General features: G+C 27.5%; 4 protein-coding genes across 6 annotated transcripts; 2 read left to right on the top strand and 2 right to left on the bottom strand.

Moving 5' to 3' along the window:
• Positions 1-479: 479 nt before the first annotated feature.
• On the top strand, positions 480-7,529 carry LOC119679622 (zinc finger protein GLIS2 homolog). The gene is made up of 3 exons (XM_038092081.1): positions 480-920; positions 6,347-6,692; positions 6,919-7,529. The coding sequence occupies exons 1-3, from the start codon at positions 556-558 to the stop codon at positions 7,411-7,413; spliced, it is 1,206 nt and encodes a 401-aa protein (XP_037948009.1). The 5' UTR covers positions 480-555; the 3' UTR covers positions 7,414-7,529.
• LOC119679619 (suppressor of Mek1) lies at positions 3,249-15,245 on the bottom strand. 2 transcript variants are annotated; one of them, XM_038092076.1, is made up of 6 exons: positions 14,756-15,245; positions 14,511-14,695; positions 12,897-14,451; positions 11,503-11,642; positions 11,262-11,438; positions 3,249-3,796 (listed from the first exon to the last, which is right to left on the bottom strand). In XM_038092076.1, the coding sequence occupies exons 1-5, from the start codon at positions 14,821-14,823 to the stop codon at positions 11,263-11,265; spliced, it is 2,124 nt and encodes a 707-aa protein (XP_037948004.1). In that variant the 5' UTR covers positions 14,824-15,245; the 3' UTR covers positions 3,249-3,796; position 11,262. The 2 variants fall into 2 exon arrangements, with proteins under 2 accessions (XP_037948004.1, XP_037948005.1); XM_038092077.1 differs by lacking the exon at positions 3,249-3,796 and having other exon boundaries at positions 11,069-11,438.
• Positions 15,246-17,417: 2,172 nt separating this feature from the next.
• LOC119679624 (DCN1-like protein 3) lies at positions 17,418-21,954 on the bottom strand. 2 transcript variants are annotated; one of them, XM_038092083.1, is made up of 5 exons: positions 21,911-21,954; positions 21,473-21,839; positions 21,264-21,398; positions 17,919-18,246; positions 17,418-17,849 (listed from the first exon to the last, which is right to left on the bottom strand). In XM_038092083.1, exons 2-5 carry the CDS (start codon positions 21,639-21,641, stop codon positions 17,486-17,488), a joined length of 996 nt encoding a protein of 331 aa, XP_037948011.1. In that variant the 5' UTR covers positions 21,642-21,839; positions 21,911-21,954; the 3' UTR covers positions 17,418-17,485. The 2 variants fall into 2 exon arrangements, with proteins under 2 accessions (XP_037948011.1, XP_037948012.1); XM_038092084.1 differs by having other exon boundaries at positions 21,264-21,392.
• A 509-nt stretch (positions 21,955-22,463) lies between these two features.
• On the top strand, positions 22,464-27,442 carry LOC119679621 (Usher syndrome type-1G protein homolog). The gene is made up of 5 exons (XM_038092080.1): positions 22,464-23,000; positions 25,423-25,566; positions 25,653-25,874; positions 25,939-26,907; positions 27,255-27,442. The coding sequence occupies exons 1-5, from the start codon at positions 22,978-22,980 to the stop codon at positions 27,418-27,420; spliced, it is 1,524 nt and encodes a 507-aa protein (XP_037948008.1). The 5' UTR covers positions 22,464-22,977; the 3' UTR covers positions 27,421-27,442.
• Positions 27,443-27,747: the final 305 nt, after the last annotated feature.

Raw genomic sequence — 27,747 nt, 5'->3', positions numbered from 1 at the left:
TTTCTTATCTTTTTCGCATACACTCTCTACACCTTGCGCCCTTGTGGCCAACTCAAATATCTGCTGTTAAATGACTCGTCGTGACTACCTCCAGTAGTGATTTCCCTCATTAGCGAAACGATAACATGCGATAAGCAAAATAAACTGGAATATTAAGTAAAATTTATAGTTACGAGTAAAAGTGTTCCAAAAAAGCAACAAAAAGAGTAATTTTTTTATATTAATTCATTTCTAAAATATATTCTATTATCGGCAACCCCAGCAAGGTAGTTCTCTCTACACAGCGATACCCTTGGTCTGTCTGCGGATAAAGTGGATTTGATAAGGCAACGTTATCACTACTTTTTTTCGCCAATATTACACTAGCGTCTACAAGTTTTACAATCAGTCGTCGAGAAATCATGAACAAGTTCGCGTCGTACTATCTTTTCTCATATTGAACAAATTAATTCAATTTTAAATCTATATAATTTGTATAAAATACAAAAGAAAGAAAAAAGACAATTAAAAATTATAATTTAAATAAATAAATAAATAAATAAAAGACTATTAAAAATGGAAGTTCAAAATTCGTATTTTACTACTAGTGCTTATGAGGCTAATAGATACTTTATGTATCCTTCTCCGCCGCATATTTTGAGCCAACAAACTTTGATTGATTCGATATTTACAAAAACGGAGGAAGCTTTCCAAATGCAGCATAACATTAGATTTCCAACACCACCACATACCCCACCAAAAACCGTTAAACTCTCACCGCATCCACAAGAAGCAACACAACAACGGACTCAATCTGTTATTATGAAGGTCGGACATGTAAAGGATACCAACCCGATGGACACAAATGAGGATACTGAACAAAGTACCGAACAAGATATATCGAATAATGAATTCGTTTGTAATTGGCTACACTGTAAAAGGTAAGCCTATTCAATACTATATATTATTTTGTAAAAATAAAATAGAAACGCATAGATGATAAGCCATTAAAAGGCAGTGAGAGATATATTTTTTTATTATACTTGAGTTATGCTTTTCAAATTGTTTATTAAAAAGTTTATTTAAAAAAATGTAGATATTGCATATATAAGCGTTTAACATAAGTATATATATTTATATACATATTTATTTACACACTAATTTATTTATAAATATGCATAATGTGAGAGACATTATTTTATTATATTTGAGTTATGCTTAATAAATTGTTTATTAATGTTGAGCCAATAAAAAAAAATTAAATATTGCATATACGCGTGTTGAACATATATACGCTTATATAAATTTATTTACATACTTATAAATTTATAAATATGCATAATTTATGCAGACGTGACTTTTACGTCATATATGTATATTATTATTACGTTATATATATATATATTATTTTTTTATTATGATATTTATTTATATATTAATTTATTGTTTTAATGACCAAAAATATTTTAATAATACTTTTGTATTTAAATCGGTTAATAAGTTAACTAGTACAGTTTTTAAAAAAATATTTTATTTTTTAAAAAATTAAATTTGAACCAATATTTCAACTATAATCCATAGTCATCTACAGGGTTCTTATAATATAGCAATATAATTTGATGTAAATCACAAATTGATATAATTATAATTGTTGCTATTATCATTCTTATTATTATTTTTATTGTTTTCAATATTATTTATTTTATTTTTACTATATTTATTTATATAATTATTTTTATTTATATTATTTTTATTTATGTTATTTTTTATTTAAACAAAATATCTCTTTAGCACCACTTAATCTCTTAAGACAACTCTTTAATTCAAAAAAAGAGTAAAGTGCATAATAGGAGACTATATTATCATTAATTGCTTAAATATAGAATATCAAAGAAATTTTTATGCGAAAAAACCTTCAGTCGTAATTATAGCAATATATGGACTTATACGAGAACCTTCACAGTCATAAAAACCTCAATACCTTAAAGCAACTTTTACAAAAATGTTATATACTTCTTACATTAATTCTTTTTCTTCTGAAGTCTATTTTTCGATTACATCATAAATAGTTCCTCTTAAATAGTTTTCCTTTGCATAAATAGTTACCACTGAAATAGGGTTTCTTTTAAAAAGCATATTGGCGCATTTCTTTGCCTTATATTGCACGTTTTTATTGCTGTTAACTAGCACTTTTGTTTATTTTCGCTGCTGTTTTAACAATTTTTAGCAGTATTAGCTAATATTTTGATATATATATATATATATATGTATGAAGTATGAGAGTTTTACTCTGCATTAAATATGAATTCAATCTAATAAGGCACTTCAAAATTGTACGTCATATTCATTAAATAATATAATTACTTTAATAATTGTTATTTGATTTTGAGAAATAACTTCCAATAATTTATAAAAACTTATGTAATAATATTTTTTTTATTATATACTAAGGAATATAATGTAATAAGTATATACTGAGTGTACTGAATTTTATATTTTGAGGTAAGAGGTCCTTACCGTTTACCTCTTTTCCTACAATATTTTGCTGGAACGAACTATTCCATTTTTATTCAAGAAGAAGTATGAGTAATATTATTAGATATCAAATAAATTTGTGTGTAGTCAAAACTGTTCGTATAATTTTCTAATAATGTTTTTTGAAAAACTATTAGAAATTTTTTCAAAAGTAAATACTGAACCCCTATAACATCCAAATTTTATCATTTCTATATCACCGATATAGTATAAGAGAAAAATGATGAATGATAGATTGAATGGATTCTTGTTGTAAAATATATAATTTTAAGAAATCATTGATTAAATTATGACTGATAATTTCCCCAAAATTAAATTTACCTACCATATATATTCGTTCGGTATTACACAAAATCAAATATGAGTAGTAAAAAAACTATATACTGAAATATTATAATATAGCACAAAATGTATCAGAAACTCCATTTCATCATTCTCTTCTCCATTTTAGGTTTCGATCAAATTTAATTAAGTTCCATTTCCACATTTCATCCTCCATTTTAAATTTCTACCATTAAATTAAATTAAGCTCCATTTTAACACTATATTCTCTATTTTAAATTTCTATTTTAAAATGAAATTAAACTCCATTTTAGTATTCTATTCTCCATTTTAAATTTCTATCTTTGCATTTGATTGGTGAAATTAATATTTTTTGTCTTGTGTTTTTACTTCTACATAAAAGTTGTTAAATATGCCATTTCTAGTTCCGATCTTTACCATATAAGTTATGCGGCAAATCTAACCAATCAGCATCATTTAACATAAATTTCTCTTTTAAAAGAGATAATGACCGATTTTAACCCCAACCTAAATAATACTTTGTTTCTTTCTAACTTATGCCTTTTAATAACAATAAAGTAAATAATATAATAAAACGTTAAAAATATATACAAAAAATATATCCTTCATACTATTTCTCCTTCTCTATTCACATTTTTGCTCTTCATCTCTCTTTTTAGTCCATTTTGTCTCTTCATGTTTTCTCTTTTTTCGTACGAATCAGTCTCTTTTTACGAATCAGTACTTTTTGCTCTTTCTTCATATGGTATCTCCTTTTTTGTATAATTTTTTGTCAAAGTATGCTTATTCTTTATAAAATTTTTCCTCTCTTTTAACTTTTTCTAGTTCACCGTATGTTTTGTTTTCATTGAATGTTTCTCTTTCTTGATATATTTTGAGTTCGTATGCTTTTCTTTTTGATCGTAAGTTCTCTCTTTTCAACCTTTGAACTTTTTCCGAACTGTCTCTTTTATAATATTTAACTAACTTTTTGTTATGCCTGAAGAAATAAAATTTATATATTTTATATATAGTTAGCGAAAATTCAATTAATTATTAAAACAATAAAAATTAATTATTATAATTTAATACTATTAAAATATATCTCTATTGAAAACAATATATTTATATTAAAAACTTTGTTCTTTCGTCAAATCGAACGTTAAAATCAATTTATAGTTTATATAGAAATCAGAGATGTACTGTGATCTACAAATGAAATATTTGTAATTTGTTATAAATTTTAAAAATTATTTTTATTATATATTTAATTTGTTTTATATCAAAAAGTCCGATTAAAATCAATTTTAATAAAAAAATAATATAATGAAATACATATTTTTATATAATTTTTTTCATTTTCATAATTTATAATAAGAACAATATAATATAAGGACATAATATTTTTTTATTATGAATTTTTTGTGATATAAATAAAAATAATTAAAATATGATTTTTGTTTAATTTAATCATGTATTTTTTAACAATATTATAATTTTATTAATACCATCTAAATATACCTAAAAGTTTTCATTTAAAAGATAATAAAAAATTATATATATTATGATGCAATCAAATTACAATATAATATATATAAACTTCGTTATATTATTTTATATATTTTAATAAATATTTTGTTTTGTTAAATATCACTGTATTATTTATATTATGATTATAATAAATCATATCATTATAATTCATATATAATAGATAGTATTAAAGATAAAGCATTTTTGTGTGTTTTCATTGCATGTACAAAGGGTAACGTTCAATGAAAACAATGACTGGTATTTTTTTTATTTATAATCATTATTTATATTATATAATTTCCGCACCACCCATAGAAGGCCTACACGTACACTTATTGTTGTTTAGCGATAACCAAATATTGTTAACTTGTTAAATTTAAATTTCAAAGGGCATTAGGTTCAGTATGAAAGTTCAACACCATCAACAACCATGAATTGCTAAAATTGGACTCTTGCTAATTTTAGCATTTATGTTACTGATTATTTAATTTATTTTTGGGTAGATATTAACTGACCCGTACAATGTCTCAAGAACCTTAACGCCTGAATCGGATGGAGCTGGAGATCAATTGAGCTAAAATTTTTAAGAATATTTGAAATATTTAAACAAGTAGACAATGCTATGAGTGCTTTAATTTGACCACCGTTTAGGTATAGACGGGTTTATAGGTTATAAGTTACTGCTTAGTACGTCACTATACCCTAATCTTATATCAATTTTGTTTATTAAAATTTTTTTTTAGACAAATATTGTCAAAACTTATCTGACTCAATTTATCAAATACTGAAGCTCTTTATAGACCACCTCTTAGTATAAGAGTAGAGGTTGAAATTCACTAATGTCGAGAACTGATGTCTGGTCCAAAATTCTTTATAGAAGGACTCTTTGCTTCTTTGAATATGCCAGTATAAACTAAGTTTAAATTAATTTAATTTATTAAATTCTTTTTCTTCTCAAATATTGTTAAAAGTTTTGTCCTACCCTTTATATAAATGACTGAATTCCTTTACAGACAGTCTCTTAGCATAAGAGTAGAGATTGAATTTGACCACACATTAGGGACATACTCGTTTTCCGACCCTCTTCAGCAACAACTGAAGTTATGTTTACGCAGACACTTAGCATGAGAGTAGAGACTGAATTTGGCCATACGTTAGATAGGATTATACGTAGTAAGTAATTACTTAATAGGTCACTATATCCTAACTTTGTATCAATCGCTTCAATGACTGAAATTCTTTAGAGATAGCTTCTAACTAAAAAATATTTTAACAAAGTAAAAATTTTATAGAAATATGAGTTTATCGTTTTCCAAAAACACCTATTATTTAGCTTGATCTCAATTTAGTACTATTAAAGTTAATTTTTTGGGGGAAGGTTTAATATTTATTTTTAAAATAATATTAAAAAAATAATATTTTAATCCATTTTGTTGTTAACTGGAAATCAACGTTATAGAAACTTAAATAAACTTGCTAAAATTATATATTATGATTCACGTAAGTACATCTAACACACAATAGTTTAAGACTATCAATAATAATTATTCTTATCATAAATGGTTATAAAGTGCAGAATAGGAAGAGAAATAAGTGCTGAATCAGAAAACATGTGAGGTATGAAAGTAAAATTTATTATTTTTATACATTTAATAAGTTTATTTTTACTAACGTTTATCTACACAAATAATATAAATAAGTATTGACCAATTGACCAAATTATAAAAATATATGTATATATTCATGTTATCATAACGAGCCCAAAATTTATATGAGTTTTAATACTTAATATAATTTTTGGGACAATATTAGTAGAATATATAAATATTTTAAATATAATTAAAATCCATTTTTAAACTATTAAAATAAAATGTTTGTATAAAATAAGAAAATTAAAAACCTTTAAGCTACTAAACACTTAAAAACATTATGTAGATCACTTTTATTTTAAACAAATTTTTTTTAAGTTAATATATGTAAACAATCTATGAATAATAACAATATAATTTTATAATTTCAGAATCTTTGAGAGTTTGGAACTACTCGCTGCACATGTCACACAAGAGCATGCAGTCGCTTCACTTAATGACGGCCTGTACTATTGTCGATGGTCAGGTTGTTTGCGTACAGATCGGGGCTTTAATGCGCGCTATAAAATGTTAGTACATGTCAGAACGCATACAAAAGAGAAACCTCATCAGTGCCATCTTTGTGAGAAAAAATTTTCAAGAGCTGAAAACCTTAAAATACACATACGATCTCATTCGGGTGAAAAACCGTATATATGCACTTTTGAGGGTTGCCAAAAAGCATATTCCAACTCATCAGATAGATTTAAACACACGCGTACTCATTCTATGGAAAAGGTAAATATAAATACATAAGTTTTTCCAGTTTAATGTAGATAGAATAAAATATATTTAGGGCATCGAGTGTATTTTTATTTTGCCGAAACTTTAACATCGCTCATGATCTTAAGAACTTTTAAGTGTATAACATTTATTAAATAATAAATAAAACAATTTTCAATATATATTTTAACTGTACATAATATATAGACTAATTTTCCTATATTTTCAATTTCTTTTTTAGCCTTACATGTGTAAAGTACCTGGCTGCCAGAAACGTTACACCGATCCATCATCTTTACGCAAACATGTTAAAACATTTAAACATGCTTTACAAATAATTGATGATAATTCCAGTTTTCGTACACAAAGTAATCCATCTCCACCAGCTATACAAACTATTCATTCTGAGCCTACAAATACTAGTTCACCAATAACCCACCATTATCTTCATAAATACGAAACACAAGCTTCAACATATCTATGTAATTCACCTACAACGAATTATTATATGGGTATTGCAGAGGAAGATATATGCCATTTAAAAGCATCACAATATGATTCCTATTATGATGATGCTCATCCGAATAGCATACCATATTGGATTACAGATAATCGCTGCCGTAACATTGAAGTTGCATATCACAGCTCTTACCCTGCGATGCAGAGAGAAAGTAATCATCATATGAATATGGATATAGATGCACCACTCGATTTAAGAGTTATCAATCGCAAATAATTAATCATTTGTTCATTTTAAATGAATCATGTTGATTCTAGTCATTTTATAAAAAATTATTTTAAAACTCTCAATTTATGTGTAAGCCTATCGTACGTTTCGAAAGAAATTGAATAAAAAAGACTGTAATTAAATAAGAATTTTGTCTTTATATATTAAAAGATGATATCCATTTAAGAAATAAAGAAGATTATTAATATGTTGTTGTAGACTGTAGGGACCTAAAAGCAGATAATATGAAATGTTTCGCAAGTCAAATATATGGGTTAGGATGTGAATGGGTCATGATTGTTGATAGAGGAGAGAAATAATGAAAAAGGAACGGATTGTAGATGGATACTATTAATATGCCTATATGCACTGTGTGGAATATAACAAATTTATAGAAGTGCATTTATGGTAAACTTGAGCATTGATCGTGATTTGTTACTGAAATCCTAACAAATAATTCTTTCATTAAATAGTTTGGTTTGTTATAAACAATGATTATTTGGACCTACAACTATTAACTATTAAAATAGAAAAATAGAAGAATTTCTATAGTTTTTTCTTCATATACTCTTATTTAGTATAAATAACAGCAATCACTACTATAGACACTAGCCAAAACTAATTTCAAAATAAATTTTCAAATTTGTAAATTATGTGTACCGATTTTATATAGTTTTAAATTTTACTTAAACTTCTGGATTAATACAGATTTTATATGCCTTAACACAGTTACTTACATTATTTGTTACGTGATTTACTAACAAAGAAAGTAGAAACTACCTACCTCATGCAATTTATGATGTGTACTTTATTTTCAAAGACAATAAAAACGAATTTAGTTTGTATACTATTCTAATTCTGTATGGACATATGGACGGCAGGAGCACCCTAGTCCTGTCTATATTAAATTCAAAATTATGAAAAGATACAAACTAAAATTATAAAAATTAGTTCCGTGAAAAAATCTCATATCTATCCACTACAAACGACGTGGCAACTACCTTTGAATAAAACTTTACCTCGGTTACCGATGGTTTAATGTTACTACAATAACGGTTAAATATTACAAATCTTAAAATGTGAACTCAATTTAATTTATTTATAAACAAAATTTGGATAAATTAAACATGATAGCAACTCAGACCAGTTAAGTGGATAAATAACATGGCCTAATTATAAAGATCTAATTAAAAACCTTTCTTAGGCTCCAGGGTAATATCTTGAATTTATACCCTGAAATCATACACAAGTGCCACCATGGTATACCTGTATGCATTTACGACTAAAAGTTATAATAATATGATGATTTAATTCGTTATTAGATTGCAATGATATGATGAAAAAATGTTAAGTGACTGCAAACTCGTTATAGAAAAACTTACTGAAATATACTGCAAGAAACATCTTATTTGAATATACAGAGAAATCTTCTCAGGATAAATTAAATAAATGCACTCCCAACATTAAAATTACAAAAAATCATATGTCAAGCGTATTGAACTACTGCTACTAATGCATATTTTACAACGGAGCCATAAGCCTACTTACAAATTAAATTCTAAAATATTGCCTTGTTAAATTATACCACACAAAAGCAAAAACGCCCTCTTCGACGATGGACACTCTTATGCCTATAATTAATACATATGACAGTTTTACTTTCATACGGAAATTGTTATGCAAAAGTCTGAAAGTAATATAGCTGGTCAATCTGTTAAAAGATATTCACAACACATTAAATCCACAATCCACAACAATCATGTGGACTAACTGAATCAGATCGATGATATAATAACAGAGAAAAGTTGTATGTCTTGCATTATAGAAAATTGTGCATAAGTACATAGTTATCATTATAACAATATTCATTCTTCATATAATGCATGATTTAAATATATTTGCCTTTTAAAATAGAATTCAAACAATAAATTGTAAATTTGCCTTAATATAATTTGACTGGGTGCCGTTTCAACAAGGTATATAATATATAATAATACATAATATATATAATAAATAATAACACATAAGAAATATTTCCAAAAGACCTGATAATGGGTATTTGCAAATAGTCAAAAATTTTTCTATTAAAAAATAGTTTCTATTAAGAAAATACTTTCTATTAAAAAAATAGTTTCTATTAAGAAAATAATTTCTATTAAGAAAATACTTTCTATTAAAAATATAGTTTCTATTAAGAAAATAGTTGCTATTAAGAAAATAATTTCTATTAAGAATATAGCTCCTATTAAAAAAAATATTTTCTAATAAGAAATAATTTCTATTAACAAAATACTTTCTATTAAGGAAATACTTTCCATTACGAAATAGTTTCTATAAAAAAAAATTTTCTTAAATATTTCTATTAAGAAAAAAAGTTTTTCATAATGGTTGACTTTTAAAAAAAATCAAATTTGCCTTATATTACACCAGCAACCACCAAATACCCAAAGCGAGTTTTATTTTGACCAATGTGCGGCTTATATTCGCTTTTCAGAAATAAGTTGTATACAAAACATATCATGTTTGCCTTGGAAAAAATAATGCAAGAATAATAATTATTTTTGCTTTTTAAAATAAAAAGCAGAATGTACGCTTTGTTTACGCATAGAAAATATATAGCCACATAAAGGGCCTTGAAAGGTAGAAAATTAAAAGTATAATATAAAGATTGTAAAAGGCAAATTTATTTATTATTTTTTGAGTTTTTTTTTAAAAAGCGAAATCAATTTAATTGATTTTTTTTTTAAATTAATAATTGTGACGGCTTCGGTTAGGATATAGAAACTTCGAAATATTTGCAGGAACTAAAAAAAAACTATACGATTCCGAAGTTAAATAGTAACTTACACATCCATTCATAATACTAGTAATAATGATAGTTACACAATTATATTACTTAATAAAATTTACAAGTGTTATATATCTCAATAGACTTATCTAATAGCTCATATAGTTAAAGACAAAACAAAGACATAATTCCGATGGAAATGATTCACGAATCTTATCATATATGTCATTAATATGACAAGTCATTTATTGTCGCTTCTTTGTTGACTTAATGTAAACACGAGGATTACTTGTGATTTTACGCCTGATACGTTTTAGTTATTTAAAATATATATTGACGTCATTTATTGTAAGTTAAAATGAAAGTTATATATTTAAATATAATTTTTAATAAATCTCTATATTAATCTAATAAATGTTAATATATTGTAATTAAATTGTAACAGATTACACAAATTCTTTGAATATAATAAATAATTTAACTGGAATGACAGTTAATTATAACAGTAAGCAAGAAAGGTTAATTGCCAAACAATATACATAAATTGTTTCCATTATATGGATATTTAAATCAATTTATTTGTTAAAATTTTCTTCAAATCAATTTGTATACATATACATAATGTATATATGTATATATATAGTTGTTACATATTTATTTATTTTTTGTATATTTGTACACATTAATATATTTTTGTTTATTCTATCAAACATATAAGTAAATTTGAAAATATATTTAAAGAATTCATTTGAAGTATTTTTGAGTACACAGAAACTAGTATACAAATCTATATAAATATGCTTTAATATTTTCAATATCTAAAATACAGTTTAACTTGATTACTTTTGCTATTTAAACAGCAAATTCTAATGTCATTAGTTGTTCTCTATTTAAGTTCAGATAATCACAAAGTTATTTATAATATACACTTTACAAAAAAATAATTACTTAAATTTCGTGCTGATTACTATTTTATAAATTATTATTGTTTCTTATTTGAAATTATCTCAAAGAAATCCAGTCGGAATTTAATTTTGAATTTTTAATTTTAAAAATTTAATAATGTTACCTTAAGCACGAAAGAATCGTACTACACGTACTATATATTGTCTGCAAATAGGGCATTCACTTAAAACTTTGCCACAATTAGTACATGTGGCCATATGACCACATTCCAAAATAACGCACTCAATTGGTGCATCCATGCATATTTTACACAATTCATCCGTTGGCAATTTTTCAACCGCTAAAAAACAGAAAAAAGTAAATTTTTATTCAAAAAGTAATATTTTAAAATAATAAGTATATACCAGGCGATGATTTGAGATTTTTCCATAAGCGTTCTACACGTTCCAGCAATTCTTGTTTTTCACAGCAACCCTTGTAGTCCACACGGTGTAACATAAGGACTTCCTTAAGCTGCTTCACTGAAAGACATTCTAAGTCTTTTCTGAAATATAACAAATTAAATACAACAGTATAAGTTAAAAATTTATTATATTTGTTTCATTTTATTTATTCCAACTGTAAATTAAATAATATGGCTATATATACAACAAAGGCGACAAAGTGCTTCAGCTGGAATTTATTCAATAATTACTTTATATAAAAAACTTATATTAAACAGATTTCAAATGGAAATAAACCACAACAACAAAAAATTTTTATTATACTATTTTAATTAATTGAGTTTTGGCTGACCATACAACTATTTCGAATATTGCGAAATACCCATCATCAGTGCTCTTGCAATTATTTCTTATATTTAATTATTCGTAAATAATTTTTTTTTTTTGAGACTGCAAATACCAGGAATTAAACTCGTGCCCTGTCAAATTTGAAGCTCAGAGTCAGTGTTCATTAGCCAACTGATTCAAAGCCGAACTTGACTTGTATGTTCAAACTTGGAGTTTTTTGTATTTGGTAATACTTGAAACAGCTGTATGGTTAGCCAAAAATTTAATTAATTAAAACAATATAAAAATAATTTTTGTTGTTGTAATGCACTACTTTTTGAAACCTCTCTATTAAATAAGACAGTTCATATTAAGTAAAATAATCACTGACGGTAGTGACTTCAAGTTAAAAATAAATCTTTATTGAATGGATATCCTAGTTGTTAGAATATACTTGGAGAATAGACAATCCAATTAACTAGTTATCGCTATTAAATAGATATCCCTTTTTAACTTATTTAAATGAAGTTTACCTCTCTTCTGGTGGACAGTTTTCTTAAAAGGGTCAAGAACAATCTTTGCCTTTTGTCGCAACAACTTTATAATTGATAGAAATATTTATTTTAATTTAAGTATTAAATAATTATATTTTCATTATATGTTCAAAATAGTTTTAAGCTGTCCAAGAGTTATGTGGCAACACAAATTCCCTCGTATTGTCATAATAACCTACCCTAACTAATCCCACATAACCTCCTTACGTTTATCCTTCCATACACCATAATAACGCATGTATACATCTTATAATCTATTAATTCTATGCAGGTCCCATTCGTTCAAAACAACGATCTAATTAAAAGTTATAAATAAAAATAAAAATTTTTTTTTTAATCTCTTCAATTAAAATCAAATATAAATAAAATGTTATAAAATAAACTAAAGCCAATACTACTTGCACCTATTTAATATTATTAAAAGGACTTAAATGTAATAGATATATTGAGAACTTAAACAGTTTGAATACTTACAGTGTACCATATTCCTCTAAATTAATGAAACGTGATCTTTTAGGACTATTGTAATCAGAATTATCGTAGTGATCATGCAGATGAGGCATTGCAAATAGATCTTCCAAAAATTGAGCTCCTATTCTTTCAGCTGCTGTTAAACCAGTACTAGCAGGCGAAGTAGCAGGCTCAGAATCCGAGTAATCTACAGACTTTGTCCGTGCTTCAAGATAGGATAGAAATTTTTTCAGTTCGTCTTTAATTTCATCTTCAGACAGTTGTGCACTTTCAAGATGCCGACGCATTTTTGCTATTTGACGTCTAATATTTGATTTTGTCTTACCGCAACGTTTGCATTTAGTTCGTGTATTATGCAAATTAAATAAATTACTTTCATTATCCTCATTACTAGGACATGACACAACTTCACCACTGGTTGTTCGTTGATTTAAATATGTGTCTGATCGGCGTCGTGCGACTTTTTTCGTTCGTTGTGGTGCTTTTGGTTGTTGAGATTTGTCAATGGGCACTGTAGGAATTGTACTTGAATCTTGCACTTCAGCATCGCTTCTAGTTGGTTCTTCTGCTGATGTGTTTAGACGTTGACCATCCAAAATTTGCCATTGTTCCAAATGACTACTATTTGTATCAGTAGCTGCTTTGCTGTCATCTGAAATACCGCCAATTGCACCTAATTCTTCAAAGGATGATTGTGAAGAATCATCTGCTTCGCATAAATTCTCCAACTTAACACCATGTGCATATTCTACTTCAGGTAACGAAATATTCAATTTTTCTACTATTTTTTGAGTGCAATTTGTATTTTGTAGTTGCGTTGAATTTTCACTTTTATTTGACAAACGTTCACTGAATGTAGTAACTAATTCGTCATCATCATTGTCATTTTCATTGCCATCCTCATCCTCATTATCGTCGTCGTCGTCCTCATCATTATCATCATCATCAGAACATTCACAATCTGATTGTATCTGCACTTGTATATTTCGCTGATCAGTACTTTGAACTACATTATTATGATTTTGAGCGCTTCCAGTGCTTGCAGAAGTTGGATTTGATGCAATAGAGCTAGTACTATTTGTTTGACTGCTTTGCGTAGTTGTATCTGTGCTTCCGGATGCATTTGAAAATGTACTAGTTGTCTGTTCTTCTCTTACTGGATCTGTAGGCAAGTTTCGTTGATTTCTTACAGAACTTTGTTCTGTATTTGAATGTTGAGGTGATGGTGTTGAAAATGTATTATTTTGTTGAGAACTAGCATATGTGGGTATTTCTCTAGTAGAAACTCTTGGTTGGTCAAATATGTGCGTTTGAGCGTTACTACCAGAAGGATTTGGGTTATTGTTTGTTTTCGAATTTTTACCACTATCAAAGGAACTAAAAGATTCTGTTATATTATCAGTTAAATTACTAAAGAAATTTTGGCACGTTTGTTTTATGTTATCAAAAGAAGGAGTAGATTCTGAACTGGGCCTTGCATTATAAGAATTATTGCCCGTGTTTGTAGCATCACTTTGTTGCACATGATGTAAGACCAGTCTAACTAATTCATCTTTTTCTAAAGAAAGACAAACAATTGACAATATCAAATATATTGTATGCAATTTATATATTTACCGACGCATCCTGCTGTCGATATGTGCTTTGACTGTAAGTAAAAAATTAAATCTTTTGGTTTTAATGTCAGTAGGTCCGATTTCAATAGTGGACGTTTTGCAAATATGGTACAACGCTTGCATCGTCCAATTGCATGTGGTGATGCACGCTTGGAACCTGATAGGCAGTTACTACAATAAAAACGTCTATAAACAAATGAATGATTAGTAATGAACTTCAAACTTATATACATGAATAGGACATACTTGCAGTCAATACAACTTCGTTTACGGCGAAATACCGAAAATTGTGCACTACAACCTTCACAGGGCATTTCTAGTTATTAATCTAATAAATTGCAATAGTTTTTGTTTTTGCAAAATTCTTTTTTATTGATTTCCTGAATCTTCTTCCGTCAGTGCTGTCAACTTATGATTCACACTTGAATTCTTAATCAATTAATGTCATGGTATATTAATATTAAAAATATAAACCTTTATCACATAAGTTTAATCAATTTTTTATCAGCGATTATTAATTGTATTTTAAACCATAAACTCTATCCTATTCTTCACAACCGAAGTGTTCTCCATCCGTTTTGTTATTTTTGTGATTTTCAGAATGTCAAAAATTTTTGCAGCACTGCCAGTATGAAATTTTAAAGGTGGACCTCAAAAAATTGTTCAATGAATTTTGAATTTTTCCGTTGGACATAGAAATTTGTTACTTCACCTGAATATATACATATATTTATAAATATATTTAAAGGCATATTACAAAAACAATAACATGTTTTTGAAAGTCAATTCTAATATTAAAAAATATTGACAAAAATTTATTGTACGAACTAAATTTTTAATAAAAGAATTATAATCAAAAATATTACGCCTTAGTCAACTTACCGTAGATTTTTAAATCACAATTTGTTTTTAAATTAATTACTATTATCAAATAAATTGCCATTTTTAGTTCGTTCATGTCAAAACCACAAAAGTTTCATAATATAGTAATCTAATAGCACATTCACACTGTTTAATTTAGGCGGTTTTGCTCTTTATAACCACTAAAGAGAATGTTTTACCATACAAAAATGAGCTTATTATCAATAAATCAGCTGATTTAAGAGGAAAAATGTCGAATGCAACATTTAAAAATAAATTTCCCCTAAAGGGAAATATATGTGTCATATCTTTTATATATAAAATGTAAACAAACAGCTGAGCTGTAAACAAAGGCACTAAGGAAGTATTTCATAAAATCTTTGTTTTTATTAATTGAATATGTAGGTCGTGTGCGAGTTTGGGTAAATTAAGGGAAATAGTAAATTATGTCGGAATGGCAGCAAATGTTGGTATTTACCAGAATTTCGAGTAGGGTAAATTAGATAAGAATTAGGTGAATTAGGTATTATCACTTAGCTAGTTGCTGATTTTTTTAAACACTCGCATAAAGGAAGAAGCATATAGAAGCATAGTTTTTAGAAAAGTAGAGTATGACATAGATCGAGGAAAGAAATTTGTATAATAGAGCCATATTTTTGTATCTTTTTAACTAGAAGAGCTCGACTAAAAATGGCATCTGTTAGCTGAGCTTAGTTGGTGTTTTCTTAAACAAAGAAATATGGATATATTGATGATCAATACTAAGTAAGAATTATAGAAAAATATATTCCACATTTCATATGGATGTATTTATATTATATATTTCAGTCGAAAAATGATGCATTTTTGAAGTTTTCTATGCAGCATTTCTTTATCTATTTTATTAATGGATTATCACCTTTCTAACGCAGTTCTTAAAAGTTGTTTTAAGGCTTTTAGAATTGGTTTTATATTTGGTAAAAGTAGGTGTTAAAACATGCGTGAACATAGCTCATATAATCATATAAACAATCAACATCAAATAATTATATCAAATAGAAAAAGAAAAGTTTTAATAACTACATTTACGTAGCACGTGCAGTTGCTAACCATAATTTTTTAAATTATTCTAACAAATTATAAACACTTGTAAATAAATGTAAATTTTTTTATTAGCACAATGTTAAAAAATGCATTTGTTTAATTATAATAGAATTGTATATATGTATGTATATTATACAAATCAATTCACATCGACTACTTACATTAAAGAATGATTAAGTTAAAATAAATTTAGGTTAAAATGTCAAATGCGAAATGCTTATGATATTCAAATTAAAAATATATGCTTTAATCTAATATTTCAATAATGATTAAATAAAATAAATGTTCTCTTCTGTTTGTATATATAATTTTATGTACAATCGGCTAAATCACTTGAGCGTTATAATATTTAAATGTTTATAAACTTTTTTTTAAATTATTTTATAAGCGAAAAATTGTAGTTATAAATAAAATGATAGTTTAATAATTAGACAGTACCCGTACTGTTTTTACATTTTGCACGAATTTTGAATTTTTTTGAAATTTAATTGTATCAAACATTTAAATAATAAATTTAAACAAAAACATAAAATTAATCATTAATTAAACATATTGATTGAAAGAAATAACTTAAAAACATACAATATATAAATCATATAATAAAAATTGATATAAATCGAATGTGAAATAATTATTAAATAAATTACAATAATTTTGTACACAATAGAATAAAAGGTTTGATATTTCGTCTTTATGGTATGAAGTACATGAAGTACGCGTCGCATGATTTCACAATGAATTCGTAGTAATACGGAGAACTACGTTTGATAATATATGTATATATATATAGTGTGATATATATGTATAGATATAGTATAGTATATATGTATAATATATATGTATATATATAGTATATAAATATGTTTATATATACATATAATATATAAAATTGTTATATAAACAATTTCATATATAAATATATATGCTTATATATATTTATATATATAATATATAGGTAAATATCTATATATATACATACGCATTTATACTTATACATAATTCAGATTGATTATAATTTTTACAATTTTAGTACTATGAAGTTTCTATGCCAGCAATTATTTTTTGATGCGATTGTTGTTCATCGTTGTTGTTATCATCATCATGCGTTGTTTGCTGTTCTTTAATAGTTTCCAAACGTGATTTCTCGTAATCAACAAAATCATCAAATAAACTTGGCCAAGCTTCTGTATCATCGTAATTATATATATCACATTGTTCAGAAAAGTTCAAAAACATATTCCATGTATCCTTCGGTATGCCACGTATGCTAGGATGCTGTTCTAAAAAGTGTATCCAATTACTAAGGAGATCTGGTGTAAATACTGTAAATACTAGTTTCCATAATGATATTGCCATATCAAGAGATAGTATACGCTGATCTGGTTCTAAGCCAAAACTGTAAATATTTTAGAAAATATATAATTAGAATTATTTATATACATATATTCCAAAAACAGTAATTTACCGAAATGTGAATCGATAAAGTTGCTTAAACATTTCAGCATCTACTTTGAGCATTTCAATTGTTTGCTCCAGTCTTATATGTATGGTTTCTATTGTGTCTGCACGCATTTTGTGCAATCCTTCAATGAATTCTACTTTCGTAAATCGGCACATTTGGGAAGCATCTAAGCACCACGCTAAAACGAGTATTGCAAACTCATCTGGTAAATAGTCAAGGTCGCGGCAAAGACGTTCAATGCCTTCTGATAATATCATATCTTCTTCGGGATCTTTATACTTTTCAAATAATTGGTTGAGAGTATTATCAGAAACCTCAAGGGATTCTTTTACTAAAATCAAAACAAAATAAAATAACATTATTTAATATTTTTTTAAATTAGTAATAAATCATCATATATCAGCATACATTGCTATATATAGAAAATAATTATCATGAAAAACCTGTGTCATGTTTGCATGACACATACTGTTGTTTATTTATTACGTTCCGTATAAATTTAAGTAAAATTTATTAAAGCATTTATTATTTAATAAATAATATACTACTAAATAAATATTGCGTTATTTTATATATAATAAATCAATTATTATTTATAATAACGATATAGCTTTTTTATTCGTTTGAACTATAATCTCTCACTATAATCTCTCATAGTATAGTATATAACTTTAACAGGACTACAATTACTCTTCCTAACAATAATTTGGGTAATAATCCAAGGAAGTAATAAACGTTACAAGATATTTTTATTATTAAAACTCAAGATGCACATCGTCCTAACAAAATCTATTGTACAGAGTTTTGAGTTTTTATTCTGTATGTTTTATAAATATTGTAGGATATTGGAATTTATTATTCATATATTTTATAGCATAATAATACCACCTAAGTGGTAAAGAACACAATCGCAAATTATATACTTTGAGCTTTTGATATCCATTTCACAAAATTGACAGACCTCTGCGTTGAAAAAAATTGAAGTATGATTGTTGTGATTGTTAATATATAATAATACAATGAGAAAATTCTTCAAATTACTGTTAACTTTATTATCATATATTAAAAACAAACATATTTATTTTTGAGTTCAATAGTCACTTGTCAATTCTAAGTGCATAAAGTACTTTCCTACAATTATTTCTCAGTTAGGTTTGATTATTGATTGTTTTTAAGTTGCTTTACATTTGAAAGTTCCAGGACTATACTGAGAGAGGTAAAGTCATAATTTATATATCGTAATGGACAATCATGGATATTGTATGTAGAAAAAAGATATATTTTTAAAGTTAATTATTTTTGGCGAAAGCTACGCTTCTTATACAAAGAAGCTATTTTTAAAAGTTAGAAGGATTCGAATAGCAAAGAAAAAACAAGTACAAAAATTTAGTTAATTTATTTAAATTTGGCTAACCACACAACGCTGTTTCGAGTATTGGCAAGTATTCATCATCAGTGGTGTTAGGAAATATTAGAATTTTTATTTAATTAGTTTATAGTCTGTATATAATTTGTTTGGACTGGAAGTACTAGGCTTAGAACTCGGGCGTGTCAAATTAGACTGTTTTTTCACAAGTAGACAAGGCTGCACATAATGCTTAAGTTCCTTTGAAAATATAAATCTACAATTGTGTCTTTCTAAATCTTCAGCTTCTCTTCAAGGGTGTTACTGACTATGGTAAATGGACAACATTTTTTGTGTTAAGAATTACATTCTTATTTTTGTTTTGAAGATTAAGACTTCTCTTTCCTTCTTTTTTTTCCAAAAAAGTCCCTGATTATAATAACAAGTAAGAAATTATACACAAAATAAGTCTACCTATTTTTTCTACTACACTATTCAAATTGATCACAAAAATAATTGAACTGTTGTTTTATTTTCGTTTTTTTTTTGCTGAGAACTGTATTGACTACGATCGTTTAAGTCAAACACTTTCGTAATAGACCCAACGTTATTATTGCTGTTATAAATATATATGTTTAAGTTCTAACAGCAATTCTACACTACATGATCCAATTATTCTATTTAATAGTTTCTTCTCACATATTAATAGGAGTTTCAATTCAGTGATATATATTCAGTTTTATCTTAACTCTAACATTATATACTAATCACACATACTTCACACAGCCTTTTAATGAGTTCGATAGATTTGTTTTCTACTTAAATGGGATCAAAGTGCTTACAGATCTCAACATAAAGATCTCTTTCAAATATTTTATTAAACTAACTACTAATAATAACCATAGATTTTATTAACTGTAAACTGTAAGAAATAATAATCACTGAATATATTATTTAACATTTGACTTATTTTTGAAAAGAAAAAAATTTGAAGAGAGATATAGTATAAAATATAGGTCGGTCATTGACACTTTTATAATATTTTGGGTTTCAGTTCTGTTAAAAACAGATCTACAAATAAATTCTCCAATAATATTAACGTGCTGGAGAAACATTGTGTAGTTTTCCCATCAATAATAATTAATAGTTTGAATTTTTTTGTTAAAATAAAACAATAAGTCGTGGTCAGTAAGGAGCGGTCAGTTTGACATAACTAAACCGCTCGTTTACACAGACGATCAAGTGATATATACTCGTTTTAATATAGACAACACCAGCAGGTATGTTTAGGCGAAAAAACATAAATAATGACTATTTATGGTTTCTAAGTCTTTATGGACGTACATTATTAATATTGGATAATTCGTTACTTTGGATCATTTGATATTTGGATTGTTTTAATATAACCCAATAGCCAAGTTTATAAACAACAGATTGGATCACTTTCACTTGGATGGAAGAATCGTGCCTTTCAGCTTTGTTTGTATGCTGCCTGTCAGCTTTTGGCTGCACTGCGGTCATTTTTTGGATCCTTCTGCTCTGCGTATAAATAACGCTAACCCGTAATATCATAAGAGCCAATATTACACCCAATGTTTATATTAAAAATATACTTGCATTAGGTCTTCGGACAATTGACAGAGAAATGACAACAGCGTACTACACATATCACGATATATGCAGAGAACCACTTAACAGAGTGTTTCTCGTAAAGAGGAAGGTGTTCCTTGCAAATTCAGTATAATTTCGTTTTCCTTACAAAGATTAGAACATTTTAAGAGAAATGAGACTAATTTTAGAAAACTATATTGAAAACAAAATTAAAGTGATAAGAACGACGGAAAATATATATATATATTAAAAATGAACCTGTCTAAATACTAAATTAATCTTACTTAATACATAAATCTATAAATTCTAAATAAATTTATGTATATAAATTAAATTGTTTTTATCACAATTTAGCTATGATATTGGTTATATATATATAAATAAATAAATACCTGTTGTTTTTATATCACCCATCGCGTTGGCGTTTCCATTTAACATAACTACAGGTTTCTTAAAACTACTTCGCTTATTATCACAATTGTTTGCATTTTTCAGTGGACTTCTTGGAGAGAGCAATTCATCTGTTTCTAAGCAAATATATAAAAGTATTATAAAAATAAAATATATAAAAACTTTTTATATATAGTTTTCAATGATTTACCTCGAGGGATGTCAATGTAAATATTGCGTTCATGTGAAGTTGAGCTTACACCTCCATATCGAGATTCTAGGCTAGTGTTTTGGCAAGTGGGTGCAGTGGATGAGCCTATTGTTCCAGGAGCACTTGTTTGCTCGGAGGACGATTGGAAGCATTTTAGGCAGTTTCCCATAGTGGGAAGTTTTATAAGTAAATGTGCTTTTTTTATAGGGCAGTATTGCTTTTTGTTGATATTTTTAAATTATTAAAAAAATGGCCTGAGTTTCCTGAGTGGCACTCTAAAGCACACTTCTGGGTTTGAACATTGATTAAAAATGTATTTCTTTTGTTTTTGGTAGTGCCAATGCGGTTATGAATTACTTGCATGCTGCTGTATATGGAGAAAATTTTACCGTATGTTATATTAAATATTTTAATGTTTATTATAAAAAATTTACTTACCTATAACAAACATAATTAAGATAATAAAAATAATATTATTTATGGTTTTTTATAATTTAAAAAGAAAAAAAAAATTTTGTTCCATTTTCCTTTTTTTTTTTATTTTGATGATTTCAACAGCGGCAAGAGATCAATTTTCTTTTGTACCACATTTTGGCTTATTACATATGTTGTGTAAAATATTCTAACAATTTTTTATTTTATTTAATTAGAATGATTAATTTTAGTTATAATTTCACTTAATTTCGCTTGAAATAAATTTAAGTTTTGTGTGGCAGGAAAACAGCAATAAATGCATAAATATAAAAAAATATGTACTTATTCTTTCTTCTTTCTGCATATGTGCACACTTACACATACGCACTAATATTAGCTGTCAAAAATACAGTACAAATAATATGGTACTTCCAATTTTTAATTGTACTGTACATGTGCACTACTGCCATGTTTAAATTTTGAGCGTGCGATTAGGTATTGGTAACTCTATTTCGAGCCATTTGTACTCTGGGCTCAAACGTTAAGTTTCTTTTTTGACCAAAAGAGCGCAGTTTGTTGAAGTTCATTATCAGTTAACTTATTTTTCTCTGCAGGTAAACAAGTGGCAATTTCCATGAGTGACGGTGAAAATATAAACAAACTTACAAGTAAAGTTTACCAACAATAATTCGTTATATAAAAAAATTAAAGAATTTAAAATAAACAAATTTTAAAGCATTTAGTATAATGAACTTGTTTTTATTGAGCTTACATACGGGCTCGATTTCTAATTACTAAACGTACGTGTGTGTGGTTGTATATATTAGCCGAAAGTACTTTTCACTTCATGCGTGCAATTGTCTACGATCGCAGTTCTTGCCCAATCGAGTTATTTTCTCTTATTGAAGTGAAAAAAAAGAAAAATAATTAGCAAAAATACAAATTCAAGTTAAAAGTAATTAATTTTTATAATAAAACGCGTTACATATTCTTCTGATGTCTGTATATCTGTGTTAAGTGAATAAGTCCTTTTGAGTTAATATATAAAAATTTGGAAGTGATATAAACTTTAGAAAAAAAAATATTAAAAAATGTCTGCCGATAGATATCACAAGTAAGTTTTTAAATTAGAATTCAAATAATATTTTCTCAATATACATTCTGTTTGCCTGTCTATCTTATCTGTAACATCAATTCAATAATTATGGTTTGAAACGCTCCCCGCACCTGTAAATTCATTACCGAAAAATGAATTTCATTCGTTCGTTTTAGAGGAAAGAGGTTAAGGTGGCAAAACTGGTCCCTTAATATTATCAGTAATAAAGTACATTATATTTCCATAGCGAATTCTAGCTTAATAAATATTAAGAACGATTTTAACTTAAAAAGAAGAGAAATTTAGAAAATGCATCGATAGAGCACTGAAAATAGGCTACTTAGCTGCTAAATTAAAACCGCTTGAAAATGTTACCACTGGTACTGATTGTGATTTGGTTACTAATTTATCCCTTCTTGACTTTTCTGAGATTTTTGACCGCAGATTGAAAACATAAAAAACCATCGCGTGAGACTTCAATCTACAAATTCCACTTCTTATGAATGAATATTCATAAGAAACTTACTGTAACGCAACAGTGATAAGAAAATGTAGTTTATAAAGACGAAATGGATGTATTGGTGGAGTGAGGAATTTGTTACCCCCTGAAGAAGGTAAAACAAATCACAACAGCCTACTTATTACCTAAGTTGACCAATATTTTAATCTCATAATACCACTTCTTATGGTTAAGAAAATTTGGTTCATAAAGTAGAAACGGATATATTGGCCGAGTGAGGTAATTGCAACCCTCAAAAGAAGTTTTTTTAAATCCAAACAGTTTAATTTTTTACTTAATTGGTCATTATAGACCAGAATTATCATTGGCTAAGTTCTTTAACCTCTTCAAGCCAACTCGATCAGTGGCTTGTAGTCGTTAACCTGGTTTTTTTTTACCGAAGATACAAACGTTTTCTATCGTATTGGATAAATAAAATACCGCAATGGATGAGAATACCAGAGTATTTTAATCCATCCATAAACCATATCGACCAAAATTGCAATGGAGCTTACATCAGTAAGGTCGAATACAAACGTGAATTTATAGCACTCCACACTGATGCAGTGTATTCTTCGAGACCTAGGTTGACTCTCAACAAGATTCTCAACAGGCCTCCGACTAATATCTCCCAGGAAGAAAGTCGTAAAGTCGTCTCCCCCGTGCAGCAAGAACTGTTCTAGCTCAATTGAGATCATGATATAGCAATGTGCTAAACAGTTACTTGTCACGCATAAACACATCCATTCCTAAAGTGTGCCCAAACTGTAGCTCTACCTCTATGATGTCGTCCATTTGTTATCTTGTCCCAGTGCACAAACTAATTTATGGTTTCTATGTCTAGACCCCGGTTGATTTCAATTATATCCTTCCCATTATCCTCTAAAATATTTTAATGTTGCGATATAGCTTATGCAGATAATCATTTTATCTAATTTGATAATCGTTAGCAACGTTTAAGGAACAATAGATCTTTCGAAGAATTTTTGCCTCGAATGCTTCTAATATTTTCTTTACATTGTTGGTTATTGCGCAAAATTCGCACCATACAAAATGACAGCCATTAAAAGAGACTTGTACATCCTGATTTATGTTTGTTAAGTTAAAGCTTTATTTCTTAATTGTTTACTTACTCCAAAGTAACATCTAATGGCAAGAGTGATTCCTCGTTGAATCCCTAGGCTTATGTTATTTATGGTGTATATGCTGAATCCCAAATAAATAAAGTCGTTCACAGCTTTGAACTTATAGCATAACATTATAGCCGCGGGTTCTTAAACATTTACAGGACTTGGTTGTTAACGGACATTTCTGTGTTTTTTTTATTTAACACAAAACGTCGGCAGCAATGGACCGCATCTAATAGTGCAAAAATTATAGTTACTGCGTTGGAGGGAGGTTGTTACTGTCTGTTAAGTGCAATGCCCTATTTGACTGTATGATTAAGTACTGATCATACAGTTAAATAGGGCATTACCGGGCAGGTGATAGTTAAGTACTTTATTTTGAGTTACTTTTTCACTATGGCATATGTCAATATTGTTATAATATATCTCTGTGATCGAGATTTCATATTCCAAAGTTGTTAATTTTTAAATGCAAACTTCCAATACAAGATATTTAATTATTGTTTCATAAACAAAACAACTCTAAATAAATGTTATAAGTTATAAATAAATACTGATAATTTTAAACCTCGATATTTTGTGAATCAAGCTATATCGGTATATACTGTGCAGTAAAAATATTGTTTAGAATATTAAAATTATTTAAAATAAATTGGTATTAGTCCTTATTCATAGTCTATCCTTTTTCTTTCTCTATCTGCTATATCTATCTAATGAGATATCCATTATGTTTTATAATAAGAGGGGAATTTTCGATTTTTTAACAATATGAATTACATCACATTTATGCTTATATATACATTTGTATTATAAGAGCTGCTAAAGATGGATTACTTGATGTCTTGAAAGAGGCTACACGAAAAGATGCGAATTCGAAGGATGACGATTCAATGACACCAGTATTATGGTCAGCTTTTGAGGGTCGTCTGGATGCTTTGCGTCTTTTATGTGGCAGAGGGTAATAAAATTGTTTTAAGTAGAATATAATTATAACCTGTTTTATTAATACATATATATATATTATTTTTCTTATTGCACATATAGGGGGGATCCTGATAAATGTGACCAATTTGGAAACACAGCATTACATTTGTCATCTGCTAAAGGACACTTGCACTGTGTTGATTTTTTGATTAAATTTGGAGTGAATATATATGCGCTCGACATTGATAAACATAGTGCTAAGGATCTTGCGGCTATTAACAATCGAGATGATATATTAAGGTATTTGGATACTGCCATGTCAAATTTCGAGACAAATGATAGGTAACTCAATATTCTTACATGCATGAACTGTATAATTAATTGGATCGAACTCTCATATTTATAGAAAGAAAGCTAAGGCTCTAAAGGAATTGGCGGAGAAAAATTGTGAAAAACGCATGCGCGAATACATGAAACGACAACAGAAACAAGAGAATGAATGCGTCGATGTTAAACCAGCTTCAATCACGAACAAGTCGAGCGGTAAGATGCTTTCTACATTGAAACAAAAAATTTGGTCAAGTCAGGGTAATTTGAATAAATCAGGTAAAGATAACTTTAACAATACAAACCCAGGCAGTACCAAATTTAGTGATTTAGTGGGTACTAGCAGTAATAATAATGCTGGTGGCTCTATGGTAAGTCGCACTGGTACTGTACAGAAAAAACTGAAAAGTCAAGCAGCTGGCAATAATTATGGTGACGCTGCCAATGGTTTTAAGATCGGGGAAATCGAAGCAGACGGTAAACGTACAATAACTTCGTTAACCGGTCTACAAAGGGATTCTGAAGTTTTGTATGTTGGAACTTTTAGTTCTAATGAAGATAATGGAAAGCGTGGTAAAATAAGTGATGTATTTGAGGTTGAAGCTGCCAATAGTGATACTGAACGTGACACTGGGAGACTAGGTTATGGTACACTATCACGTTCATTTTCACAGCCTGATTTACTCGATGATTATAGTTGTGAAGGATTAAGTGAAGAAATTGGAGCACAAAGACCAGCTGGCCTTTTTGATAGACCTATGTTAGGCAGTATTGCTTTTAGACGTTCAGTTACTGCCGCTTTAAGCCATTTGCATACGAACTCTTATTCACCGGATACGGCATCAAATTCAACGACTAATACTTCTTTAAACACATCAGTAACAACTGCTGGTAAAAGTCGTGGTAATAAAGGTAGAACTTTTCTTAATTTATCAGACAGTGACTCAGATGGTGGCGATGCGTTCAGTGATGAAGATGATCAAGATGTTGCTGGTAGTCCCATACAGCGGTTCTTAGCTGTTTGGGGATTAGATGAATACATCAACATGTAAGTGAGAACATTTTTAAACGAGCTAAAAATTTAAAAAGTGATTTTAATAAAAATAAATAGAGTGGTATTTCGAATAGTAGTAAATTACAACAATAATTTTTTATTTTTTACTAATTGAATCTTTATTATTTATTATTTTTTTACTAATTGACCCTCCAATTCAATTAATTAATAAATAATAAAATTTTATTCTTGTTATTTACTACTGTTCGAAATATCTATCTATTGAAAACAATAGTTTAAACGGGCGTTGAAAATTAATTTTTTAAAAAAATATATATTAAAAATTATAAACATTTCGTATAGATTATACCATATATCAATAAAGTTTGCTTTTTTTTCAGATTTCAGAAACAACAAATTGATTTAGACACCCTTATGCTTTTAACTGAAACTGATTTGAAGTCATTAGGACTTCCTTTAGGACCTTTCAGAAAATTAACGTTTGCTATACAAGAAAGACGAAATGCACTTGCCAACCCAGGACCAATACAGGATAGCTGTCTTTAAAATACCCCACATATTTATTAAAAGTATTATCTATAGTATATTGTTTTCTTCAATATTATTAAAGTAAATGTTATAGAAAAAATTATAAATAAAAATATAGAATGTATTTTAGTTTAATTAGTTTTTTTTTAGTTTAAAAATGAAGTTCATAAATAAGATTAATATGTTCTACATGATCTGCGAACTCCTTATTGGGTGTATTAAATGAATATTTTGTTAGAAATAAATAATTTAAAAAATATCTCAATATTATTTTAGATAAAAGTCTGTATTAAACCTAACGTGCATAGAGGGCTTATAGGGGCTTATCGTTGAAAAAAACAATCG

This window comes from Teleopsis dalmanni, chromosome 2, assembly GCF_002237135.1.
Source record: "Teleopsis dalmanni isolate 2A chromosome 2, ASM223713v2, whole genome shotgun sequence".
Classification (NCBI taxonomy): Eukaryota; Metazoa; Arthropoda; class Insecta; order Diptera; family Diopsidae; genus Teleopsis; species Teleopsis dalmanni.
The sequence above is the reverse complement of the archived record's forward strand: the minus strand, read 5'-3'. Positions and strand labels throughout refer to the sequence as shown.

Bases quoted from the DNA above. Each gene is read 5' to 3' on its own strand.
- LOC119679622 (XM_038092081.1), top strand. From the start codon at position 556: ATGGAAGTTCAAAATTCGTATTTTACTACTAGTGCTTATGAGGCTAAT. The intron at 921-6,346 runs GTAAGCCTATTC...TTATAATTTCAG, and splicing joins AATTGGCTACACTGTAAAAG to AATCTTTGAGAGTTTGGAAC. The intron at 6,693-6,918 runs GTAAATATAAAT...TTTCTTTTTTAG, and splicing joins GTACTCATTCTATGGAAAAG to CCTTACATGTGTAAAGTACC.
- LOC119679619 (XM_038092076.1), bottom strand. From the start codon at position 14,823: ATGCCCTGTGAAGGTTGTAGTGCACAATTTTCGGTATTTCGCCGTAAA. The intron at 14,696-14,755 runs GTATGTCCTATT...ATTTGTTTATAG, and splicing joins CGAAGTTGTATTGACTGCAA to ACGTTTTTATTGTAGTAACT. The intron at 14,452-14,510 runs GTAAATATATAA...GTCTTTCTTTAG, and splicing joins ATCGACAGCAGGATGCGTCG to AAAAAGATGAATTAGTTAGA.
- LOC119679624 (XM_038092083.1), bottom strand. From the start codon at position 21,641: ATGGGAAACTGCCTAAAATGCTTCCAATCGTCCTCCGAGCAAACAAGT. The intron at 18,247-21,263 runs GTATTTATTTAT...TTTTGATTTTAG, and splicing joins GGGTGATATAAAAACAACAG to TAAAAGAATCCCTTGAGGTT. The intron at 17,850-17,918 runs GTAAATTACTGT...AAATATTTACAG, and splicing joins CTTTATCGATTCACATTTCG to TTTTGGCTTAGAACCAGATC.
- LOC119679621 (XM_038092080.1), top strand. From the start codon at position 22,978: ATGTCTGCCGATAGATATCACAA. The intron at 23,001-25,422 runs GTAAGTTTTTAA...TTGTATTATAAG, and splicing joins TCTGCCGATAGATATCACAA to AGCTGCTAAAGATGGATTAC. The intron at 26,908-27,254 runs GTAAGTGAGAAC...CTTTTTTTTCAG, and splicing joins TTAGATGAATACATCAACAT to ATTTCAGAAACAACAAATTG.